Consider the following 22,251-nt stretch of genomic DNA (forward strand, 5'->3'; position numbering starts at 1 on the left):
AATATAGTAGAAGTAAAGACTTTACAAGTCTTTTTAAAAGTACTCTGGTTATTTACTGAATAACTCAAACATTAATGATGATGAACACTAAATTTGTCAGAGTGGAAGCATTCAGGTATGAACCACTCTCTGTGTCCACAAACACGGTCAGTTCACTCACAGAAGGCACAACATGTGATTGAATGGAGGCAGGACCACATTAGGAACTGCGTACAAGCCAAACGTCAACTGCATGGAATAACAAAGTCCAACTCACTGTTCAAAAACTAGTCAAGTATCTTAATGTCATTAGAAGTATGTCCACATGATCTGGCGCCAGAGAATTTATCACTCTGTGCCACACCTGGTGACCTCACCAGATATGAGCATATTGATTGCTCTGTTGATACATCTGGCAGGATTACAAAAGTTAAATTTTTGACGTGTGTGGGGTTTTTTTTTTTTTTTTTTTTTTTTTTTTTTTTTTTTTTTTTTTTTTTTTTTTTTTTTACAAGTGTTCAATATGTTCCCCGGTTCTGATACTACAAGTATTGAGTTACTGATAAAGTTTGTCTGATACACAATATAACATCTTAACATCAGTGTGTTCAAAAGCATTGCTGATGTGAGCTCATAGCTGTGGTATTTCTACTGATAAAAGTAGTGCAGACTGTGATTCTTTCACAGTACACCACACAAAAAAGATTACATAGGGTTAAAACAGGTAGTCATGGAGGTCATGACAAATTTGTCTACACATGTTGAATCATTTCTTCAGTGACTGTTGTTCAATGCATAGATTTCTCTTTATGAGACGACATGTAGCTGTAAACTGTGTATATCATTATTATGTGGACTTCACACTTGTTTGACCTTCGTGCTATTGTACTAGACCAATGTGAATGAAATTTAAGCACATCATTGGCTTACTGAGCACCAGTCACCATTTTCACTGACTCTTAATACAGGGTGTTTCAAAAATGACCGGTATATTTGAAACGGCAATAAAAACTAAACGAGCAGCAATAGAAATACACCGTTTGTTGCAATATGCTTGGGACAACAGTAAATTTTCAGGCAGACAAACTTTCGAAATTACAGTAGTTACAATTTTCAGCAACAGATGGCGCTGCGGTCTGGGAAACTCTATAGTACTATATTTTCCACATATCCACCATGCGTAGCAATAATATGGCGTAGTCTCTGAATGAAATTACCCGAAACCTTTGACAACGTGTCTGGCGGAATGGCTTCATATGCAGATGAGATGTACTGCTTCCGCTGTTCAATTGTTTCTGGATTCTAGTGGTACACCTGGTCTTTCAAGTGTCCCCACAGAAAGAAGTCACAGGGGTTCATGTCTGGCGAATAGGGAGGCCAATCCACGCTGCCTCCTGTATGTTTCGGATAGCCCAAAGCAATCACACGATCATCGAAATATTCATTCAGGAAATTAAAGACGTCGGCCGTGCGATGTGGCCGGGCACCATCTTGCATAAACCACGAGGTGTTCGCAGTGTCGTCTAAGGCAGTTTGTACCGCCACAAATTCACGAAGAATGTCCAGATAGTGTGATGCAGTAATCGTTTTGGATCTGAAAAATGGGCCAATGATTCCTTTGGAAGAAATGGCGGCCCAGACCAGTACTTTTTGAGGATGCAGGGACGATGGGACTGCAACATGGGCCTTTTCGGTTCCCCATATACGTCAGTTCTGTTTATTGACGAAGCCGTCCAGGTAAAAATAAGCTTCGTCAGTAAACCAAATGCTGCCCACATGCATATCGCCATCATCAATCCTGTGCACTATATCGTTAGCGAATGTCTCTCGTGCAGCAATGGTAGCGGCGCTGAGGGGTTGCCGCGTTTGAATTTTGTATGGATAGAGGTGTAAACTCAGGCGCATGAGACGATACATGGACGTTGGCGTCATTTGGACCGCAGCTGCAACACGGCGAACGGAAACCCGAGGCCGCTGTTGGATCACCTGCTGCACTAGCTGCGCGTTGCCCTCTGTGGTTGCCGTACGCAGTCGCCCTACCTTTCCAGCACGTTCATCCGTCACGTTCCCAGCCCGTTGAAATTTTTCAAACAGATCCTTTATTGTATCGCTTTTCAGTCCTTTGGTTACATTAAACCTCCATTGAAAACTTCGTCTTGTTGCAACAACACTGTGTTCTAGGCGGTGGAATTCCAACACCAGAAAAATCCTCTGTTCTAAGGAATAAACCATGTTGTCTACAGCACACTTGCACGTTGTGAACAGCACACGCTTACAGCAGAAAGACGACGTACAGAATGGCGCACCCACAGACTGCGTTGTCTTCTATATCTTTCACATCACTTGCAGCGCCATCTGTTGTTGAAAATTGTAACTACTGTAATTTCGAAAGTTTGTCTGCCTGAAAATGTACTGTTGTCCAAAGCATATTGCAACAAACGGTGTATTTCTATCGCTGCTCGTTTAGTTTTTATTGCCGTTTCAAATATACCGGTCATTTTTGAAACACCCTGTATCTATGGTTTAGGGAGAAAGCCAGAACTAATGCAACAAAACACAGTCTTATGAAAATGCAAATTATGGCCACCATCAGTGTCTTAAGAGCTTGTAAAGTAACACACACACACAAGGGATGCCAAGTGTAAAGTACTCATGAGGGTACATCAGATGCCATTGCCAAAGATGCAAATGGCTACCCTCAAATACTACACAGTGGGTTTATGAACACAGGAGCAAAAAAAAAAAAAAAAAGGGGGTTCTTCACTGTTGGCTACAGGCTCTAACATGCACGCAGTAAACAGTGCATAACAAAGTGGCATATGGGAAAGAATTTAGTGCTATTAAATTTGATATTATGGAGTAGTATTGGGATGCCACTGGATTTTATTTCTATTTATAGAAACAGATTCTGAGAGTCAGTCTATCATCATTCATGGCAAATTTTCCAGATGATAATCATTTCTAGAGCACCGCAAAAGACACAGTAAAAATCTCCACTCGATCTTAGAATTCACGCGAGATTAACACAAGCTGGCACAAGAATGTCATTGAGGCAACTTTTCATCTAAGTCTTCCCTCTTTACACGAGATCAAATTTTATACATGGATTCATGTATTATCTCATCAGGAACCAATCATAGACTAGTAGTGAGCTATCTTTGCAGTTTGGCACCTGTCCTCTCAGGACACACTTATGACTGGTCCATCCTCTCTATCAATAAGCCTTGATTTGTAATTAACATTTCCTGATAAATTGACTGATATTGAAATTATTATTAACAAGGTGTCAATGCAAGTAACCTCATCAGCGTGGTTGGAGCTGTATATTAATGTTTAAACAATAAATATAAATAATGAAATATTTGCTTCTTGGTGTCCAACATGGTAGATGAATCCCCCCCCCCCTCTCTCTCTCTCTCTCTCTCTCTCTCTCTCTCTCTCTCTCTCTCTCTCTCTGCTCTAGTACGATATGGCTCTCGCTCGCCCAGCCGTTCTCGTGCTTTGTGACCATCGGGTGTATCATTAGGTGAGTCTGCATTGTGATCCTACCTACTCACTAGCCTTCCGTAACAAAATCTTCCTGTACTGTGCATTAAAACATAGTAACAAAAATGTAGTAAATGTTGGCAGTGATGGAGCATAAACACCACAAGCTGTGTAGTACTCATATTTTATTCTGAAATTGCATAAGTGTCACAGCAAAGAGTTGTGTTGAGGAAGGCCTTTGCACTCTTGTTCTCACTTAAAAACCTCTAACAGTAGTGGACACACAGTTCTTCACCTGTAACATTGTTTTCTTTGAAGTTGTGACTGTTTTATGATAAATATTTGTTGTATCCTCCTGTCTTTTGTCCAAATATAATTTCGCACTTCAACTGCAATAATATAACAAAAAATGCAATATATTGCCTTGTTTTAATCATCTGGAATAACTGTGCGTTACTACTAGTACTACTACAACTGAACAGTAATAATACTGACAACAGCCAAAGGAGCCTTGGTATCAGAATTTCATGTTTTCAAAGTGTTTTGGTGGTAGCTTAAGCTATATTTGCATATTTTTTCATGGTTAGGACAGTTTTATTTAATTTCTTTTAACATATTTTAATTACTAAAACATTAATACATTTTACCCATATCTGAGTATTAAAATTTTTATTGCAGCCCTTTGGAAAAAGAATGGGATCAAAGAAGAATAACAGCACACTTTATGTAAGACTGCTGTTTGAACTAGCAAGAGTCATGAAGACATCTGGAAGAGCTGTGTTTTTAACATATGACAAGGGAAATTTTGTAAGAGTAAGTTTCTACTTTCTGGGGACCTCAATTAAGACATTCATTTTGAGTAAAGTATACATTGTTTTCAAACTGCTTGCGGTATAGGATAGAATAAAGTGTTCATACATTCTATCTTCTGTACATTGAACTGCCCTTGATAACTCTGATGAAGCCTGTGTATTTATTTGCTTTTGTTAGTGAACCATGTCAGGTAGAATAGGGATTATACTCTGAGTAAAATTACTTTGTGATTGACATTTCTGTATGTCGAGTGGTAGGGGTTGAGTGTCAGCCAATTGCAGCTGTGTTGCCTGTTCTGCAGGCGTGAGCAGCAGAGCCTTGCCAGGTGTTGCAGCATGCAAGGTTTGGGAGGAGGCCAGACAGGCAGGCCGCAAGGGTGGGAGGGGTTTGGAAGCAGAGTGAACTATGCATTGATTTTTGCATCATCTCTTGCACTACTATAAAAATATTTGTATGCAAATGAGGCAAAACTTTATCTTGTGCAGAAGTTTATATTTTCGTACAAGTTTTATTTTCTACACAAAATTGTGAAGATACAATGTCAGATTGACTGGTCGCAAATAATCTACTTGGTTAAAAACTTAGTCTTTCTCATCCTATGTTCTCACATCATAACTTGCCTTTTATGGTCACAGTTATTGTGATGATTTGAAATAAATGTGAATTCGGAGAGCTAGTGGTGAAAAATGTGGTAGCTTTGCATTGAGTGGACTTTGTCATATGTTGCTGTACATGAACTGCAGCCATCATACTGAAATCATTTCAAGAGTGGAAGGAGAGCCATATCTTCTTATAGTGGTGACTAAATATATAAACCACTGTGCATTACAGTCAAGGTTGCCCCATGCACTGTGCCGAATTCGTGTTTCATTGCTGTTGCTTAAGTGGTTTATCTCATCAGTCACATCCACAATCTCAGTTGGCATTACAGTTACAGTGTGCTGTAACAAAATTAAATGAAATGAAATCATCTGTGTGACACATTAGCAAAAGAGTAAAGCCACTGGACTGGTAATCGAAAAGTTGCAAGTTCAAATACACATTCATACTGTTAAGCTTGCTTGCTATTTTTCTCTAAGAAAATTATTTTTTCACAGTAATGCAGTCAGAAATTAATGGCTATCATTTTAGTTGGTATTAACCCTTTTACTAGTTGAACAAACTGTTTTGTTACTTTATTTCTACATGCATGGATGTAAAAGACTGGTAATTTGCACAAATCATTATTCCTTGGTTTTAGTTGTTGTTTGATTGCATTAAAACGCAATGGAGATATGTGTTGGCTAAAAGCATACAGAACTGGAATCTGTGAATTGTTGCTGGTATCAGAAGAAAATACATTTAATTTCAGAGTAATGTCCACAACACAGAAATGTCTCCTTGGCACAGATTCATCAGAAAGCATTTAAGTATTATAATAGAAATTTGACATAACGTATTTCTGCTGATAAATTAGATGAACTGTGTAATAGAGTCAAAACTTTCAGAGCAAATACGGTAATAGACTAATTATTCAAAAGGAAGAGAAACAGCACTTTTTTGGAAATCAACTGCATGCCGACTATTATAGCAACAGAGATAAGGCTGGCCTTCAAATCACTGCAACATGGTGGGAGAATAAAAAGAAAAAAAAGTGGCTACAAACTAGACTTCATTCTGCCCTTGAAACCACAATGATCATGTAGCAGTTCTACAGTGTGGTGCAGTGAATTGTGTTGTGTGATTATTTATTGTTATTCACAGTGTTTTAACATAAGAAGGAAGGAGAGGGACAGAACATCTGAGGATGGTTGCTGTGCGACTGCAGCAATGTTAGGAAATACACAGAGTGAGATAAAGACAATGGTAGGTCCTTGCTACCTCTCGCTAAAGTGATAAACAGAACCATGGTGCATTAAAAATTCACAGAAATAGTACTGTGAGAGTAGAGAGAGAAAATTATGCAAGAGCAGAAGAAACTGAGGCTGGACATCTCATCTAAGCATACAGGAAAGAAGAGAGAATTCAAGTAGCATGTTATGAATATCAGTGATCTTAGGGGAGATGAATTTAGATGTCATATTTATAATTACTCTTCGAGAAACGAACACTCAACCCTTGAAAAACTGAAGGCTTCCTTAGAAGAAGCAGAACTTTTTGGAGGCAGTAAGTCGTCTCTGTGAAATGTAGTACATTGCTTAGGCTTGAAGTATAAACAAAATTAACGGAAGAAAGGTCATAATGGAGAGAGGTGATACTGTAGCTTGGCATTGTCGTTTTTTGAGTGTAGTATCACAGGAAAACTTTGAGTGTATTGTGTGGCTCGACTTAACGTGGGTAAATGAAAATCATTCCATGAGTACAGCCTGGATAGATGATACAGTAACTGGCATCATGTCACAATCCACTGGCAAAAGTAATAGATTGATTCTTTTCCATGCAGATAAATCAGCAGGGTTTGTAGAAAACTGTATGTTATTTAGATAGAAGCAAACTGGTGATTACCTTTAAAAAATAAATGGATATACATTTCAGCAGTGGTTTAAGGATTCACTTCTGGAAAACTTGAACAAGCCTTCAGTGATAGTTATGGACAATGCCTTGTATTGTTTTCCTATCCATGATAAGGTGCCTACAACAGCTTCCAGAAAACAAGACATTATCAACTGGCTAAAATAAAAAAAATAGATTCTCATACAAGACAGCTGTAGGAAGAGTGAATTACTGGATCTCATGGCTCAGAATAAACTTCCTTGACCTCTGTGTGTTGTAGATGAAATGACGAACACATATGATCGTAGGCTCCTCAGACTGCCACCACACCACTACCAATTCAATTCTATTGAACTCAAATGGCCTCAAGTTAAAGGTTATGTGGTAGGTAACAACAAAAACTGTGTGTTAACATAAGTGGAAAGATTGACAAAAGATGCTTCATCATCAGATTGGCATATTGTTGTAAGACACACTAAAGAAGTGATGATAAAAGCATGGGAGAATGAGTGTGTAGTGGAAAATGACACTGAACTCAACTTATTATTTCATTAAATTCTGACAGCAGTTCTAGTGACCACCTAGATGACAGTGAAAGTGATTTAGATATAGGTGGTGTGCATCCATTGGTGGTATAGTGTGTTACCTGGTGGTATAGTGTGTTACCAAAAATTCACTTGTGTTCATCCCTTACAATTTTCTCCACTTATATAGAAAATGTGTTACTCTGTGATGTGTGTGACTGAATGCTCATATTATTGCTGTTATTCACCTATAATGAGAGAGACTGCTGTATATGGAGGACTGATCAACTGGAAAACATACAAAGGCATGTTTGCAGCATGGCAGAACTACTTCTAAAAGGCAAATATTGCAGCATACTTTTATAAGCAGCATTTCACCAGTGTCTATTTTCAATGTTTTAACCTTGTGCAAAATCCGTAACTTTATTATGTAAATAAGTAACATAGATAGTGGTAATATGATGAGCAGAATTACATGTAATTTTTATTAACCCTTTCACTGGTCAGGAGTTACCAGTAACTGTATTTCTTTCCTGCATTTATAGGAATACATTGTCCCTCTTATGTACACGCCTGGCATCTAGTGATACCCCGCTGCACAGCCTGTCGTTTCTGTTTGTTGTGAAATAAACCTGTAAGGGCTGTGGGAAGTACACATCCTACCAAATATCATTGATCTAAAGGTTCTTGAGAAGTATGTTTGCCAACAAAGTACTTTCTCAAAGAGGCATGGGAAGGATACTTACTACAAAATTGGGGATATCTTGCCACATCTGGATGCTTCTGACATCTTGTGATACACTGTACCAAGTATATAAAAACTGTTACAACAGTTAGTTTCTGTTTGTTGTGAGATCACTTATGTTGTCACTTGGGAAGTCTGAAAAAGTTGCTTCATATCTGCAGTGGAAAATACACCATCCACCAAAATAACAGGTCACAAAATGGCTTTGGGAATACTCATGCCACCATATTGTTTAGTTCTAAATCTCAAAAATAAAATTGTCAAAAAATGTAGTCAGTTGATCACAATTCTAATACAATAGAAAAAAAATTAACTTAGCTGATTTGCTACAAAATGTGCACCAGTGGATGGTTAAACAAAACACTTTACATGTAGAAATTTAAAATTAAGTCGTGATGTTCAAAAATTTGTATGTTTTGGCTTTGCAATTTGTAATATATCTGGAACTATGGTTGTGATACATCCAAATGCATAGAGTTACACAAATTAAAATCTGCTAAAACCAAACATAGGTGGGACTTTACAAATTTCATAACATAAAAAATGTTTACACACACACACACACACACACACACACACACACACACACACACACATGTTGAGCCAAACATTGAAATAAATTTAACAGTTTGTCTGTGCGGCCAAGGATATTGCTCATGATGTTACATTTTATAAAATTCTTGTAAATTCCTGGATTGGACAATCAAGTGTTACACTGTAGGTCTATCATTTCAAGTTTGAAATATGAGGCCATCAGCAGCCAAAATGGTGAGCATGACCTGACAAATAAAATGAAATAAGTCTTCAGTCACACAGTCTTTGAATTAATTTAATTCAGTTATTGAAACATAAGAAGTTATGCCTGGTCCAAAACTGACTTCCTTGAGTTCCAGGAAACACTGCATATCATAAACTTGAAGCCAGTTTGTCCATAAGCTGGTTTGAAAGCATCAGTCTTATGTGAAATTTAAAATTTTCCCAGCGAACTAAATATTCAAAAAGATTTCGGGCTTGCAGCCGGTTGTCGTTAGCTTCCATCCACGATATTTCGACTGGACAACTGCCAGCCATCCTCAGTTGTCCAGTCGAAATATCGTGGATGGAAGCTAACAACAACCGGCTGCAAGCCAGAAATCTTTCTGAGCATCAGTCTTGTTTGTCATACCTGTTACTAAATGATTCTCCCCTTGCATTGAGAGACTTGATGAATTCAAATAATTTGGTGATGTTTGGCATAAAAGTGAAGCCCAAATCAGAGAATCATGGAGATCCTTGCTTTCTTTTCCACTTCTCTCTAGGAATGTTGGAGTCTTGTCACACAAATTAAGGAACCTTGTTGATGACTTAACCGTCTTCGAATTCGGCTATGACATCAGCCAAGAATTCCCTAAATGTTCAGTCTGTGCAACAGAGTGTAGTTCACTATATGGAAACAAACCTCCATTATATCATTTACTTCAACTAATCTAGCACAAAGTGCCTCTTGATATATCAGACAATGAACTCCAAGTGTCAACAAGCCCCAAATAGATTCCAATTTACCCTTATCAAACTATCAGGACCACTTCACTCTCCCCACATTGTTGGTGTGCCATCATTTGTTATGCTGATGAGTTTTTTTATTCCATTCCAAAGGAATCTTCTCCACAGCACCAAAATTATTTGTGCCAATAGTAATTTCCATAAGTGAGATTAAATTCAGATAGTCCTCTGTCATTTCTAGCACGGTGTTTACTAACTGCACAAAAATCGCAACTCTGTGCTGTGGCTGACATGTCAGTGGAATTGTCACATGTGATGGAAAATAAAATGAACCTGGGTGCCCTTTGAGTCAATTGATGCTGTGCATCTGCAGCCAATCAGCAATGTGGGATTCCACGGCATGACGAGAAAGTGCGATATGCTTGAACTGTGCAACTTCTGGATTTCTGAAACCAATAAAATTAATATATTGGTTTTCCTTTCAGAACATGGATATTGAGCTGAGTTAATAAAATTTTTGGTCTTTATTACCTATTGTTCTGACACATCATAAAATATTACAAAAAAAAAAAAAAAAAAAAAAAAACTGCGTCGGTCAACTTCCCCAAACTTGAAGCTGACTGATTGTTATGAGACAATTGTAGATTGTTCAAATAATTTACGGGTTTACTGCCAGGTGACGTCATCGACCACTGCCTAAGTGGTTGATGATGTCACCCGGCAGCAAACCCGTAAATTATTTGAACGTTCAATTCGCTGGGAAAAGTTAAGGTATCAATTGTAGATTGTTTTTGACTTTAGGGCAACTTTAACTATTTTGAAGCCGTATCAATAACTCAAAAATAAATCTGCCATAATAAGTAAATTTTAATACTGAATTCAGATTAACGTACAAAGAAAGCTTAAGGACAAAAAAATGCGATCATGAATTTGCTTTTGTGAAATTCCAAAAAAACTCGCACACCCTTTTACTTTAGCACTGAGAACTGGCTGACCACCTTGTGTTTTACCATGATCATCTTGAATGCTGTTTATCAGGCCTCCTTTGGGAATTTTATGCACTCGGCTAGCCTTGTTAATGCTTATTTATCCATTTAAAATTTTGATGAGACACAGTTCTAAAACATCCATACTATGATTTCTTCACTCCACCATTGGACTGTTATAGACAGTTGTTGCTGCATGCACTGTCACATCGTTGCTGCATTCATTAGGTCACATTCCTGCCATGTTTACAAATGTTTGTTCATAAAAGAAATGCTGAACAAATGACAGTCAACTTCACTCCGATTCCACCAAGAATTTGCAAAAGTTTTATTTATGCCTCTATAAATGGGTAGGTTGGTGAAAAGAGTAGCAGTTATTTCAATATCGAGACCTCTGATGGAAAACCAGTCCTAACCAAAGAAGGGAAAGCTGAAAGATGGAAGGAGTATATAGAGGGTCTGTACAATGGAGATGAACTTGAAAGCAATATTATACAAAGAGAAAAGGACATAGAAGAGAATGAGATGGGAGATATGAAACGGTGAGAAGAATTTGACTGAGCACTAAAAGACCTAAGTCATAACAAGGCCCTGGGAGTAGACGATATTCCATCAGAACTACTGATAGCCTTGGGAGAGCCAACCATGACAAAATTATTCCATCTGGTGTGCAAGATGTAGGAGACAAGCAAAATACCCTCACACTTCAAGAAGAATTTAATAATTACAATTTCAAAGAAAGCCAATACTGATAGGTGTGATAATTAACAAACTATCAGTATAATAAGTCATGGCGGCGAAATACTAACATGAATTCTTTACAGAAGAATGGAAAAAGTGGTAGAAGCCAACCTTTGGGTAGATCAGTTTGGATTTCAGAGAAATGTAGGAACATGCTAAGCGATACTTCCCATACAACTTACTTTAGAGGATAGGTTAAGGACAGGAAAACCTACGTTTATAGCATTTGTGGACTTAGAGAAAGCTTTTGACAATTTTGACTGGAATGCACTCTCTGAAATTCTGAAGGTAGAAGGGGTAAAATACAGGGAGGAAAAGGCTATTTACAGCTTGTACTGAAACCAGATGGCAGTTGCGAGTCGAGGGACATAAAAAGGAAGCAGTGGTTGAGAAAGCAGTAAGACAGGGTTATAGCCTATCCCCGGTGTTATTCAGTCTGTACATAGAGCAAGCCGTAATGGAAACCAAACAAAAATTTGGAGTAGGAGTTAACATTTAGGGAGAAAAAATAAAAACTTTGAAGTTTGCCAGTTGCATTGAATTCTGTCAAAGACAGCAAAGGACTTGGAAGAGCAGTTAAACTGAATGGACAGTGTCTTGGAAGGTTGATATAGGATAAACGTCAACAAAAGTGAAAGCAGAATAATGGAATGTTGTCAAATTAAATTAGGTAATGCTGAGAGAATTAGATTAGGAAATGAGAGACTGAAAGTATTAGAAAAGCATTTCTGAAGAAGAGAAATTTTTTAACATCAAATATAGATTTGTGTTGGGAAGTCTTCTGTGAGGTATTTGTCTGGAGTGTTGGCACATATGGAACTGAAACATGGATGATAAACAGTTTGAACAAGAAGAGAATAGAGGCTTTTGAAATGTGATGCTACAGAAGAATGCTGAAGATTAGATGGATAGATCATGTAACTAATGAGGAGATACTGAATGAAATTGATAAGAAAAGAAATTTGTGGCACAACCTGATTAGAAGAAGGGATTTGCTGATACGCCACATTCTAAGACATCAAGGGATCATGAATTTAGTATTGGAGGGGAGTGTGGTGGAGGAGGGGGGGGGGGGGGGGGAGACCAAAAGATGAATATGTTAAGTGGATTCAGAAAGATGTAGGTTGTAGTAGTTATTTGAAGATGAAGAGGCTTGCACAAGATAGAGTAGTATGGAGAGCTGTATCAAACCAGTCTTTGGACTGAAGACCGCATCCACGAATAGATATATATTATAAATAAACTTTCGTTATTGCTCTAGTTATCATTGTAAAGAGGGGTCAGTGCATGACATACGTAAGACCTATACATAGAAGCTTTTATATGCCAGTCAAACGAATAAAATTCTTAGCGTGTAAAAAAAGTTAATACTATCAGTCCTTCTGAAAATGATCAGTATTCAGATTGAGGTTCAGAAAACTGTACATTTAGCCATTAATAACTTTCAAAAAGTAAATATATTTAACTAAAATAAAAGAATTTTCATTACTAATATGTAGTTATTTAACATATAAAAATTTTTAAACTTTTCGGTCAACTTCACCCAGCTTGACAGTTCTCTCCATCACAAAATGGCCTTTTGAAAACTGTTTTGTAACTCACTAGTGACAATGGTCCTTTGATGTTGTCTTCCTCCCATATATATTTTTAATCAATTATAACTTCAAATTGTACACAAAATGATGACTTTCTTTCATTGATGTTAGTAGCTCTCTTTTTTATTTAGTTACATCTTTATGGTCTTCTTTCTTTAAACCTTCATGATATATCACTTGTAAGATTTCATCGCTTCTTTACTTACTCTTGACTCAGTTTTTCCCATAAGGGTGACCATTTCTGACAGCATTCTCTCTTGTTTGTGAAAACAAGTGCATCATATTTTCTTCGTGTCTGGTGTTGTAATGACACTCCAGTGAGTGTTTTCTTCCTGTCCATAGTAGTGCAATGGCATTTTAAGTTCTTTGCATGGTCCTCAAACAAATGAAAAAGTAAAGCAGTTCCCATTTTGCATTGAATAGTGTGGCTTCTTCACTTTTTCTTTTTCTGGACAAGTGCAGAGGCATCATTATTACCAATGCAGAATATATATCCAGTTCAACACTACTAGTATTGCTAGAAAACTGCTTGGCATGTGATATGGCCACTGCCTTACTCTAGCTGCACCTGGCCACAGCCTTCCTTTTGCTTTTTCCTCCTCACCCCTGATCGCTGTGCTCAGAAAGATAGACAGGCATGCGGCGCAATTATTTGCATTCGCGGAGCACTGTTTGGCCAAGCCTGCTGTAGTGAGTCAACATGGAAATGCGACATATACCTACCACCTACACCAGTGGTGTATCATATAATTCATCTGAAGAGCGTGTTTGTAGGGACTTGGCGAACCCTATCTGTCACCTGTTACACGTCGGACGCATGGGCCGGCCTCCAGGAGCACACACGGAGAAAGAAAAAGAGGAACTTCAAACGCCAAAGTGGAGGAAGGATAGGAGAAGGTGAACGACAAAACAAGAAAGGAACAGTGGACAGTATTCTGGTACTGACTACCACAAATGCAGAATATGTGTAACAGGTGACAGGTAGGGTTCGCACGTACCCTTTGGTACAGGTCAGACCCAGGGAGTTGTGATTGCTTGAACTGCTACCTTCCCAGATTGCTGATTGGTCCCTCTGTCAGGTGTTTGAGAGGTGTGACCTGAGGTGTGAAAAATCACCTAACGGAGGTGCACCCCCTTCTGAAGGGGGCCCCCAGTTGGAAGGAGCATGCCATCCGAGATGCTGACAATCATGGGGGATTTTCTCAAAATGAGCCAATCATTTTCACAGTCAATGGCTATGAAATGTAAACAGAATGAGGCTGATGATTCAACGACCCTCCCAGCTGCACCAAGGTTCCTCATGGTTTTACGTACTGAAGATGGTCAGTTCTTCTCTGCGGTAAATCCGTTTATTATTCAGAAAGGTACTGATGCAATTGCTGGCCCTGTGAAATACTGCTCTCGTTTACACACTGGCACTTTGCTTTTGGAGACTACTTCTGATTCACTAATTCAGAAGCACTACAACTGCTTGCAGTTTCGCTCCTCCATGGTTATCCTGTTTGTGTCGAGGCCCATCGAACACTGAATTCTTCCTGTGGTGATATTTACCCTAGGCTGCTTGATGGACTGACTGAGGCAGGAAGCCAAACATACATGTCTGATCAGGGTGTCATTGCTGTCCATCAGGTGATGAAAAAAGTAGATGCCTCCTTAGTGCCCACATGCACTCTCTCACTTTTGATAGAGTGGTTCTTGTGTCAGAAATCAAACCAGGTTATGAACTTATCACAGTCAGACCATATATTCCGAACCCGATGTGCTGCTACCAGTGTCATCATTACAACCATACAAGAGAGTCCTGTCGACATCCAGCCAAATGTGTAACTTGTGGTAGGGATGCTCACGAGGGCCTTTGTCTGTCTCCTCCTACCCACTGCATCAACTGCAATGGCGACCATTCTGCCCCCTCCCGTGGTAATGCCATGTATCTCGATGAACAGGAGTCACTCACAAGTCACTTAGATCCATTAAAAAGGATTTACGGCTGCTCTTAGAATTGCAGCATCCACTTGTTCTCTGCATTCAGGAAAGAAAATTGTGTCCTCATGACTCCTTTGAGCTCTCGCATTTCTTCCCGGTCCATTTTGATCTTCCCCCTGAGGTCAGCATTCTGTCTCATGGGGGAGTCATGCTGCTTATTCGGGATGATGTTCATAGTCAACCATCTCCCCAACTACCCGCCTTCAAGCTGTTATGGTTCGCCTTTCTCTTCCTCACTTGACTTTTTCCCTTTGTCCTGTTTACATTCCTCCATCATATGATGTCACCGGAACAGATTTCCTCAAGCTTATTCGGCAGCTACCTCACCCCTTTGTGCTGCTTGGTGACTTTAATGTGCACCATCCCCTCTTGGCTGACCTTCTTAATCAACTTAATCTCTTCTGCCTTAACATAGGAGCACGTACATTCCTTTCAGACTCCACGCACACCTATTCCCATTTGGACCTATCCTCCAGCACTGTCCAACTTGCCCATCATCTCGAGTGGTCGATTCTCTCTGACACATACTCGAGCAACCATTTCCCATGTGTTATCCATTTGCTGACACCTACTGCACCTTCCTGCATACCCAAATGGCAGCTACTAACACCAACTGGAGGCTTTACTCCTCCCTGGCGACTAACATTATTTCCTCAGTTGTGGTTTCCAGGTGGAAAATCTTACAGACGTGATCCTTACCGCTGCAGAATGGTCCATTCCATGCACTTTCTCTTTACCACGCCATGTCCCGGTCTCTTGGTGGACTGAGGCATGCTGCAACGCAATTCGCACATAGAGACATGCTCTCTGCGTTTTTTCATTCACTAGTTCTTTCAACAGTTTGACTCCTTATTCTGTCATGTTGGCCAATCTCCGATGGCTCTCTGGGACCAAGATCCATTCCCCAATTTCCAGCCTGACAGTAGCAGACAATGTTATTGTAGATCCTGTTGCCATCTTCAACACCTTGGGCCACCATTCTGCAGAGATTTCAAGCTCCTCTCACTACCACCCTGCCTTCCTCCTTCGGAAACGAGCAGAGGAGGCTCGGGCATTACCCTTCTCTTTTCTGAATTGTGAGTGCTGCAATGCCGCTTTTACTGTGAGGGAGCTAGATCATGCTCTCACTTCATCCCGATCCTCTGCCCCAGGGCCAGACACCGTTCACATTCATGTATTGCAGCACCTATCTCTTGCGGGCAAGCACTTTCCGCTTAGTACGTACAACCATAACTGGGCAGAGGGCGTGTTTTCTAGACACTGGCGTGAAGCCACTGTCATACACATACTTAAGCCCAGTGAGGACAAACACCTCCCTTCTAGCTACTGCCCCATTTCTCTTACCAGATATGTTTGCAAGGTGATGGAACGTATGGTTCATGCCCAGTTGGTATGGTGCTGGAGTCTTGCAATTTACTAACCACTGCACAGTGTGAATTTTGAGTGCAGTGTTCTCCAGTTGACCATCTCGTCTCTCTGTCCACCCATGTCATGAATGGTTTTCTGCGGAAATCCCAGACTGTGGCCGTGTTTTTTGATTTGGAGAAAGCCTACAACACTTGCTGGAGGACTGGTATCCTTCATACTCTCTACACATGGGGCTCTTGTGGCTGCCTGCCCCGTTTCCTTCAGGAATTTTAAAAGACTGAGTTTTCATGATATGCGCGGTTTCTGCCTTGTCAGACACCTTTATCCAGGAAAATGATGTGCCTCAGGGTTCCGTCCTGAGCATTAACCCTATAATGGCCTGTCTCCTGCAGGACATCTCCAGCTCCCTTTTTGTTGATGATTTTGCCATCTATACCAGTTCTCCATGGACTTGTCTTCAGTGATGTCTCGATCATCTTCACTCGTGGAGCATCAACAATGGCTTTTGTTTTTCCTCTGACAAAACTGTTTGTATGTATTTCTGGCAGCGCAATTGGTTTCTTCCACCATCTTCATGACGTGGACCTGCTACTCTTCTGTTCATTGATACTACAAAATTCGTGGGACTCCTGCTCGATAGGAAACTCTCTTGTTTGTCCCACGTGTCATACCTGGCAGCCTGCTGTATGCAGTCCTTCAGTATCCTCAATGATACTTCTTGGGGGTGCAGATCAAACCACCCTCTTCCGTTTGTACTGGTCCCTTTTCTGTTCAAAACTACAGTTTGGATGTTTCATTTATGCATTTGCACATCAGCCCCTCTTATGCCGTCTCAATGCTATCCACCACCGTGGCATCCATTTGGCCACAGGCGCCCTTTACACTAGCCCGGTTGAGAGTCTGTATGCAGAAGTTGCTGAACTACGGCTATCCTACTGCCATGACTTTCTCTTCAGAAGATATGCATGCTGTTTGTCTACCATGTGTGGCCACCCATCCTATGCCTCCTTCTTCAATGACTCCTTTGATTGCCAGTATGGTGTGCGTCCGTCTTCTCTGTAACCTCCTGGAGTTTGGTTTCAGCTTTTGCTCCAGCAGCTTAAATTCACACTACCTGCAACTTTGTGTGGCAGCCTGTGTTCACCTTGGCCTTCATTCACTTCCTTAGGAAACTACTCCAGCCTCGCTCTATCGCCTTCAGTTTCATGATCTTCTCATGAAATTTCACGATAGTACCTTTGTCTACACTGATGGCTCTCGGACTGACCGTAATGTCAGGTGTGCTTTCGTCATTGGCAGCAACATTTTTCGGCATTGGCTTCCAGAACACTGCTCAGTATTTAAAGCAGAGCTATTGGTTGAAATGGCTCTGAGCACTATGGGACTTAACATCTGTGGTCATCAGTCCCCTAGAACTTAGAACTACTTAAACCTAACTAACCCAAGGACATCACACACATCCATGCCCAAGGCAGGATTCGAACCTGCGACCGTAGCGGTCACGCAGTTCCAGACTGAAGCGCCTAGAACCGCACGGCCACACCGGCTGGCGCAGAACTATTCACCCTGAATCAGGCCACACAGTAGATCTGGCAACACGGGCTTTTCAATTGCATCATCCGCTCAGACACACTCAGCACCCTTCAAAGCCTCTGTGTTCAGCACACTGTCCATCCCTTAGTGCTACAGGTCCAGGAAGGCTGTCACCTACTCACTGTTGATGGAGCCACTGTGATGTTTATGTGGGTTCCTGGTCACATCAGTCTGACAGGACATGAGGCTGCTGACACTGCTGCCAAGGCTGCAGTCCTTGTACCTCGGCCAGGTAGTTCTTACCTTCCCTCTGATGATCTCTCTGTTGTCGTCTGTCAGCAGGTGGTGTCACTTTGACATTACTACTGGTCCTCCCTTCATGGGAACAAGCTCCGAGTTATCCTCTCCCAGCGGCTTGGACGACCTCATCTCGGCCCTCTTGCCATGAGAAGATGATTTTAACTAGGTTGCGTATTAGGCACTGTCTCTTTAGCAATCGCCATTTGTTAAGAGGTGCTCTCTCACCACTTTGTGCACATTGCATCCAACTTTTGACTGTCTGCCATTTCCTGACGGTTTGCCGTCTGAGTTATCGGCGGTTTTAGTGAATGATGCATGGGCTGTTGACCATGTTTTACTTTTTATCCACCATAGTAATATGGCAAAGGCCATTTAATTTTTAGTTCTGGACTTCTGTTTCTCTATGGCATATTTTACAGACCTTTCTCCACATCCCTGTTTTTAGCTGTCTTCATGTCTGTTGATTGGGATTGACGTGTAATTGTCCTCTTTTTGTCTTCTTGTTCTACAGTTTTGACCTGGGCACATATGACCCTAGTTGTTTTTGTTCCCCAAAACAAAACAAAACATTTTACTGACATAATGTAAAGTCACATCACGTTGGATTATTGACGAGTTGGAGTCTATCTGTATTGGACAGTGGCTGAATATCACCCATAGTATCACTTCACAGCTGTGGAGAAGATTTTAGGAGGCAGGAAACATTTGAAACTGTATGTGCAAGGTTGAACATAGCTACAATTCAACACCAGGATCATTACATTACCTTACATACCCAAAGACGTTCAACCTGCGCAGAAACACCCTTAGCTAGAGCTTTTCTGGCTCACTCTGGGAGAGCGTGTTAGTCAACAAATTTGAATATTAGGTTTACAGAGTTCATGTCTGTAATCCTATTGAAATATTCCTCAAGAAATCATAGACACCATCAGTGAAACATCCAAATAACTGTCTTCTTGCATACTGTAAACTAATTAGAATCTTTATTATATGAAATGGTTATTTGCATACTAAATATTAGTAGAAAATACGAACATCTTTTAGAAGTAGTACTTCCATACACAGAACTACTGTGACATGAAGAGACATGTAATCTTATGAATGACATTAATATCATATGTGAAAAACAAGAAATTCCATACTGTTTTGTGTGAGATAATCTTGTATGTTACGTTTACACATCAGCCTTAACTGTGGTAATTGCTTTTATAACCAGGAATGTAATTTCTTGCAGGCTGTGTCAACAATACATGGGCTTTTTAAGATGATAAGAATACTGACAGTTAATATTGGTGGACTGGCAGCTCGTCTTTATGTAATTCAAAGAACAGCAAAGGAGTATCAGCAGTCTCTGCCACTGGAAGTCAAGAAAAGGCGAAAGAAGAAAAATAAACTGGAAAAGTGATTTGTGCCTTAATGTAATGCCAAATAAATATTGGGGCTCTTGATTTATTTATCTTACCTTTGTCATAAAGAAACGAGTATTTGTTATGTCCTCCTAAACTGATGCTGAAAAGTAATATGCGTGATAAGTGACTAGCCCTCCAGGTGCACAGCGAACCTGTAGTAACAGATTGCAGATTTCTCCAGCATTTAAAGTGAAACCCAGTTCTTTGCTCCATTGGACAATATTTTGATCTGTACTGTACACAGACTCATACAGTGTTTTCTTGTAATGCTCTCCTGTGTGCATCTAATGAGGAGAACATGGCAAGTGCCATAACCCGATCTCCCAGAAACTTCGCTCAGTGAAAGAGGAGTCAAAATAAATGAACATTTGTCTGGGCTTATTCACAGATGCTAGACTGTTTGTGGGAAAACAACAGTTAAAGTTTTTGAGGCACTTTATGTGCCTTTTACTGGGCAGACCATTCAGCCAAATTGGTGGTGCATTGGCAAGCGTTACAGCATCACGTTTCTGTGCCCCATGTTCAAAACCCAATTTAATACTTTTATTTTTGTTTTTCATTTATCTACCCATGTTCCTAAAAGATTACTACTTGAATGTTTCCCAATCTGTATTGAAATAATGTTTTCCTTATTTGCGGGCTAATTGTATGTGTGGTGAATGATTAAAACAAAGAAAGAAGAAGAGAGACAGAAACAAGAAAAATCAATAAATGAATGAGAAAATTATTTTAAGTTGTTTTCAGTGAAATTCCTGTAGTGTGTTTAGATTCACAATTAATTGCAAGTGCCAGTTTTCAGTAAAGTGATCCATTACATATGGTTTGCCACAAAATTATTGCCAACATGTGAAATCTTCTGCAATGTGAGACCTGAGATTTAACTGGTGTATGTAATGTTCAAATAACTTTTGAGAATGCCGCCAGGGTCGTCGCCGACAACCACCGATATTTCAATAGAAGCACACTCTGCCATTTTCAAGTAAGGGCTCTGTTGGTTTTTATTTAAATTCTGCATGAAATCTTGCACTCTCCCTTGTCAAAAAACAGAGGGACACCATTAATTCTACCTCACCAGCTGATTATTGATGTTACTATTGATAACTTCTGATACTGGTGATCTTTGGTTTGTGATTGCATTAGTATTTACTTACAGTGTGTGTGTGTGTGTGTGTGTTTTATATCTTTCTGGAGTTTCTCTGAAAACCAAGGTTTTAAATTCCCTTGCACAGTGCTTACTTGCTGCAGTTATGCCTTGACAATGGCAGGGTGTGCTCTCGTCAAAATATTGGCGGCCACATTCCCATCATCAGCAATTTTAATGACATTTCTTCTTGAAGTGAGATTCAAATGAAGAAATGTCCCTATGGCAAACCTGCCTCTGCACAATTCTCGTGGTGTTTGGAATTTCTCTGTAGTGAAAGTTCCTACGCTTGGTCTCGTCAAAGGGCAAGCACCATTTATTCCTGAAGAATAAACATGAGAATAAGATATTAGAATTAATATAAGCATCAGTATAAGAATGACATACACTGATCAACCAGAATATTATGACCACCTACCTAATAGTCAGTATGTCCACCTTTGACACTAACAACAGCTGGAGGGAGTTGGCACCGTATCTGCACACACAAGTCACCTAAGTCCCCTAAATTCTGGGGAGGGAGCGATGAGCTCTGATGCCACATTGTCACCTCCCAAATGTGTTTGATTGGGTTCATATGTGGCGAGTTGGGGGGGGGGGGGGCAATCACAAGTATTGGAACTCGCCACTGTGTTCCTCAGACTACTCCATCACATTCCTGGTCTTGTGACATGGCGCATTACCTTGTTGAAAAATGCCACTGCCATTGGGAAACAGGGTTGTCATGAAACGGTGTACATCAGGGGTAGGCAACCACAAAGCCTTCACAGTCTCCTACTCTGTACGGACATATCAAAGTGATCTACTTTTAAAAATTCAATTGCTACATTTTTAATTTTTGGGTACCAGAACTGTAAAACAACTATTTAAAATAAAGGTTTCAAATCTTCACTATTTATTTGAAAGATAATAATTTTATTTCATAATATTCTCAAGTATATTCTTACATTAATAACACAAGAATTATTTTACATTTAATGTGAAATCTGAGTAGCTGTTCTGTCAACAGTGTACTTCATATTTGGTGTATAGCTTGTTACACTTAGTCTAATACATGAGTCCACATGTTCATCAGTCAACCTTGTTCTGTGTTTATTTTTAATAAATTTCATATTTGAAAACAGTGATTCACACAGGTAGGTAGAAGCAAACAAGGCCTTTATTATAAGAGCAACATTAACTAAGATAGGGTATTTCTACGGAGGGATTAGAGGCCAACAGGTTTTTGGTTCTGCAACACTTTTGAGAAACAAATCATTTTTAATGATATTATTTCAAGTTCAAGAGCTGCCCTATCTATGTCAAAAACTTTTGCAATGGAAGAAGATATATTCAATAGTTCGCAATGTTAGTCCAAGGTAAAGATACAAACTGGTTTACCACTGAAATCTTTTTGAAGTCTGAAAACTGATCACTGAAATCATCCCTGAAATTGGAGATCACTATGCATGACATTCACTATTGTAAGGTATCCCAATTTCTTCTATTTGTGTCTTCAGAGTTGGAAAATGTCTTAATTCACCCCTCTTAAGGCAGAACTCCCACAAAAAAAAAAAAAAAAAAAAATAAAAAAAATAAAAAAATAAATCTGTGAAAGAATTTACTTCAGATATCATATCAGCAATATCTTCATCATTGCTTTGAAATTTCAAATTCAGCTCATTAACCGTTAACTACTATCGACCGTCTCTCAG

The 22,251-nt window shown here is 39.8% G+C and overlaps 1 protein-coding gene across 1 annotated transcript in view; it reads left to right on the plus strand.

Annotated features, from left to right (window-relative positions):
* Positions 1 to 20,143, plus strand: part of LOC124721615 (THUMP domain-containing protein 3-like) — a 106,518-nt gene extending 86,375 nt beyond the window's left edge. The window contains exons 6-7 of the mRNA XM_047246674.1: positions 4,144 to 4,278; positions 19,242 to 20,143. Coding sequence (XP_047102630.1) covers positions 4,144 to 4,278; positions 19,242 to 19,412 — 306 coding nt within the window. The 3' untranslated portion in view covers positions 19,413 to 20,143. The remainder of the gene's footprint in view (positions 1 to 4,143; positions 4,279 to 19,241) is intronic.
* The last annotated feature ends 2,108 nt before the right edge of the window (positions 20,144 to 22,251 follow it).

The sequence above is a fragment of the Schistocerca piceifrons genome, chromosome X (assembly GCF_021461385.2).
Source record: "Schistocerca piceifrons isolate TAMUIC-IGC-003096 chromosome X, iqSchPice1.1, whole genome shotgun sequence".
NCBI lineage: Eukaryota > Metazoa > Arthropoda > Insecta > Orthoptera > Acrididae > Schistocerca > Schistocerca piceifrons.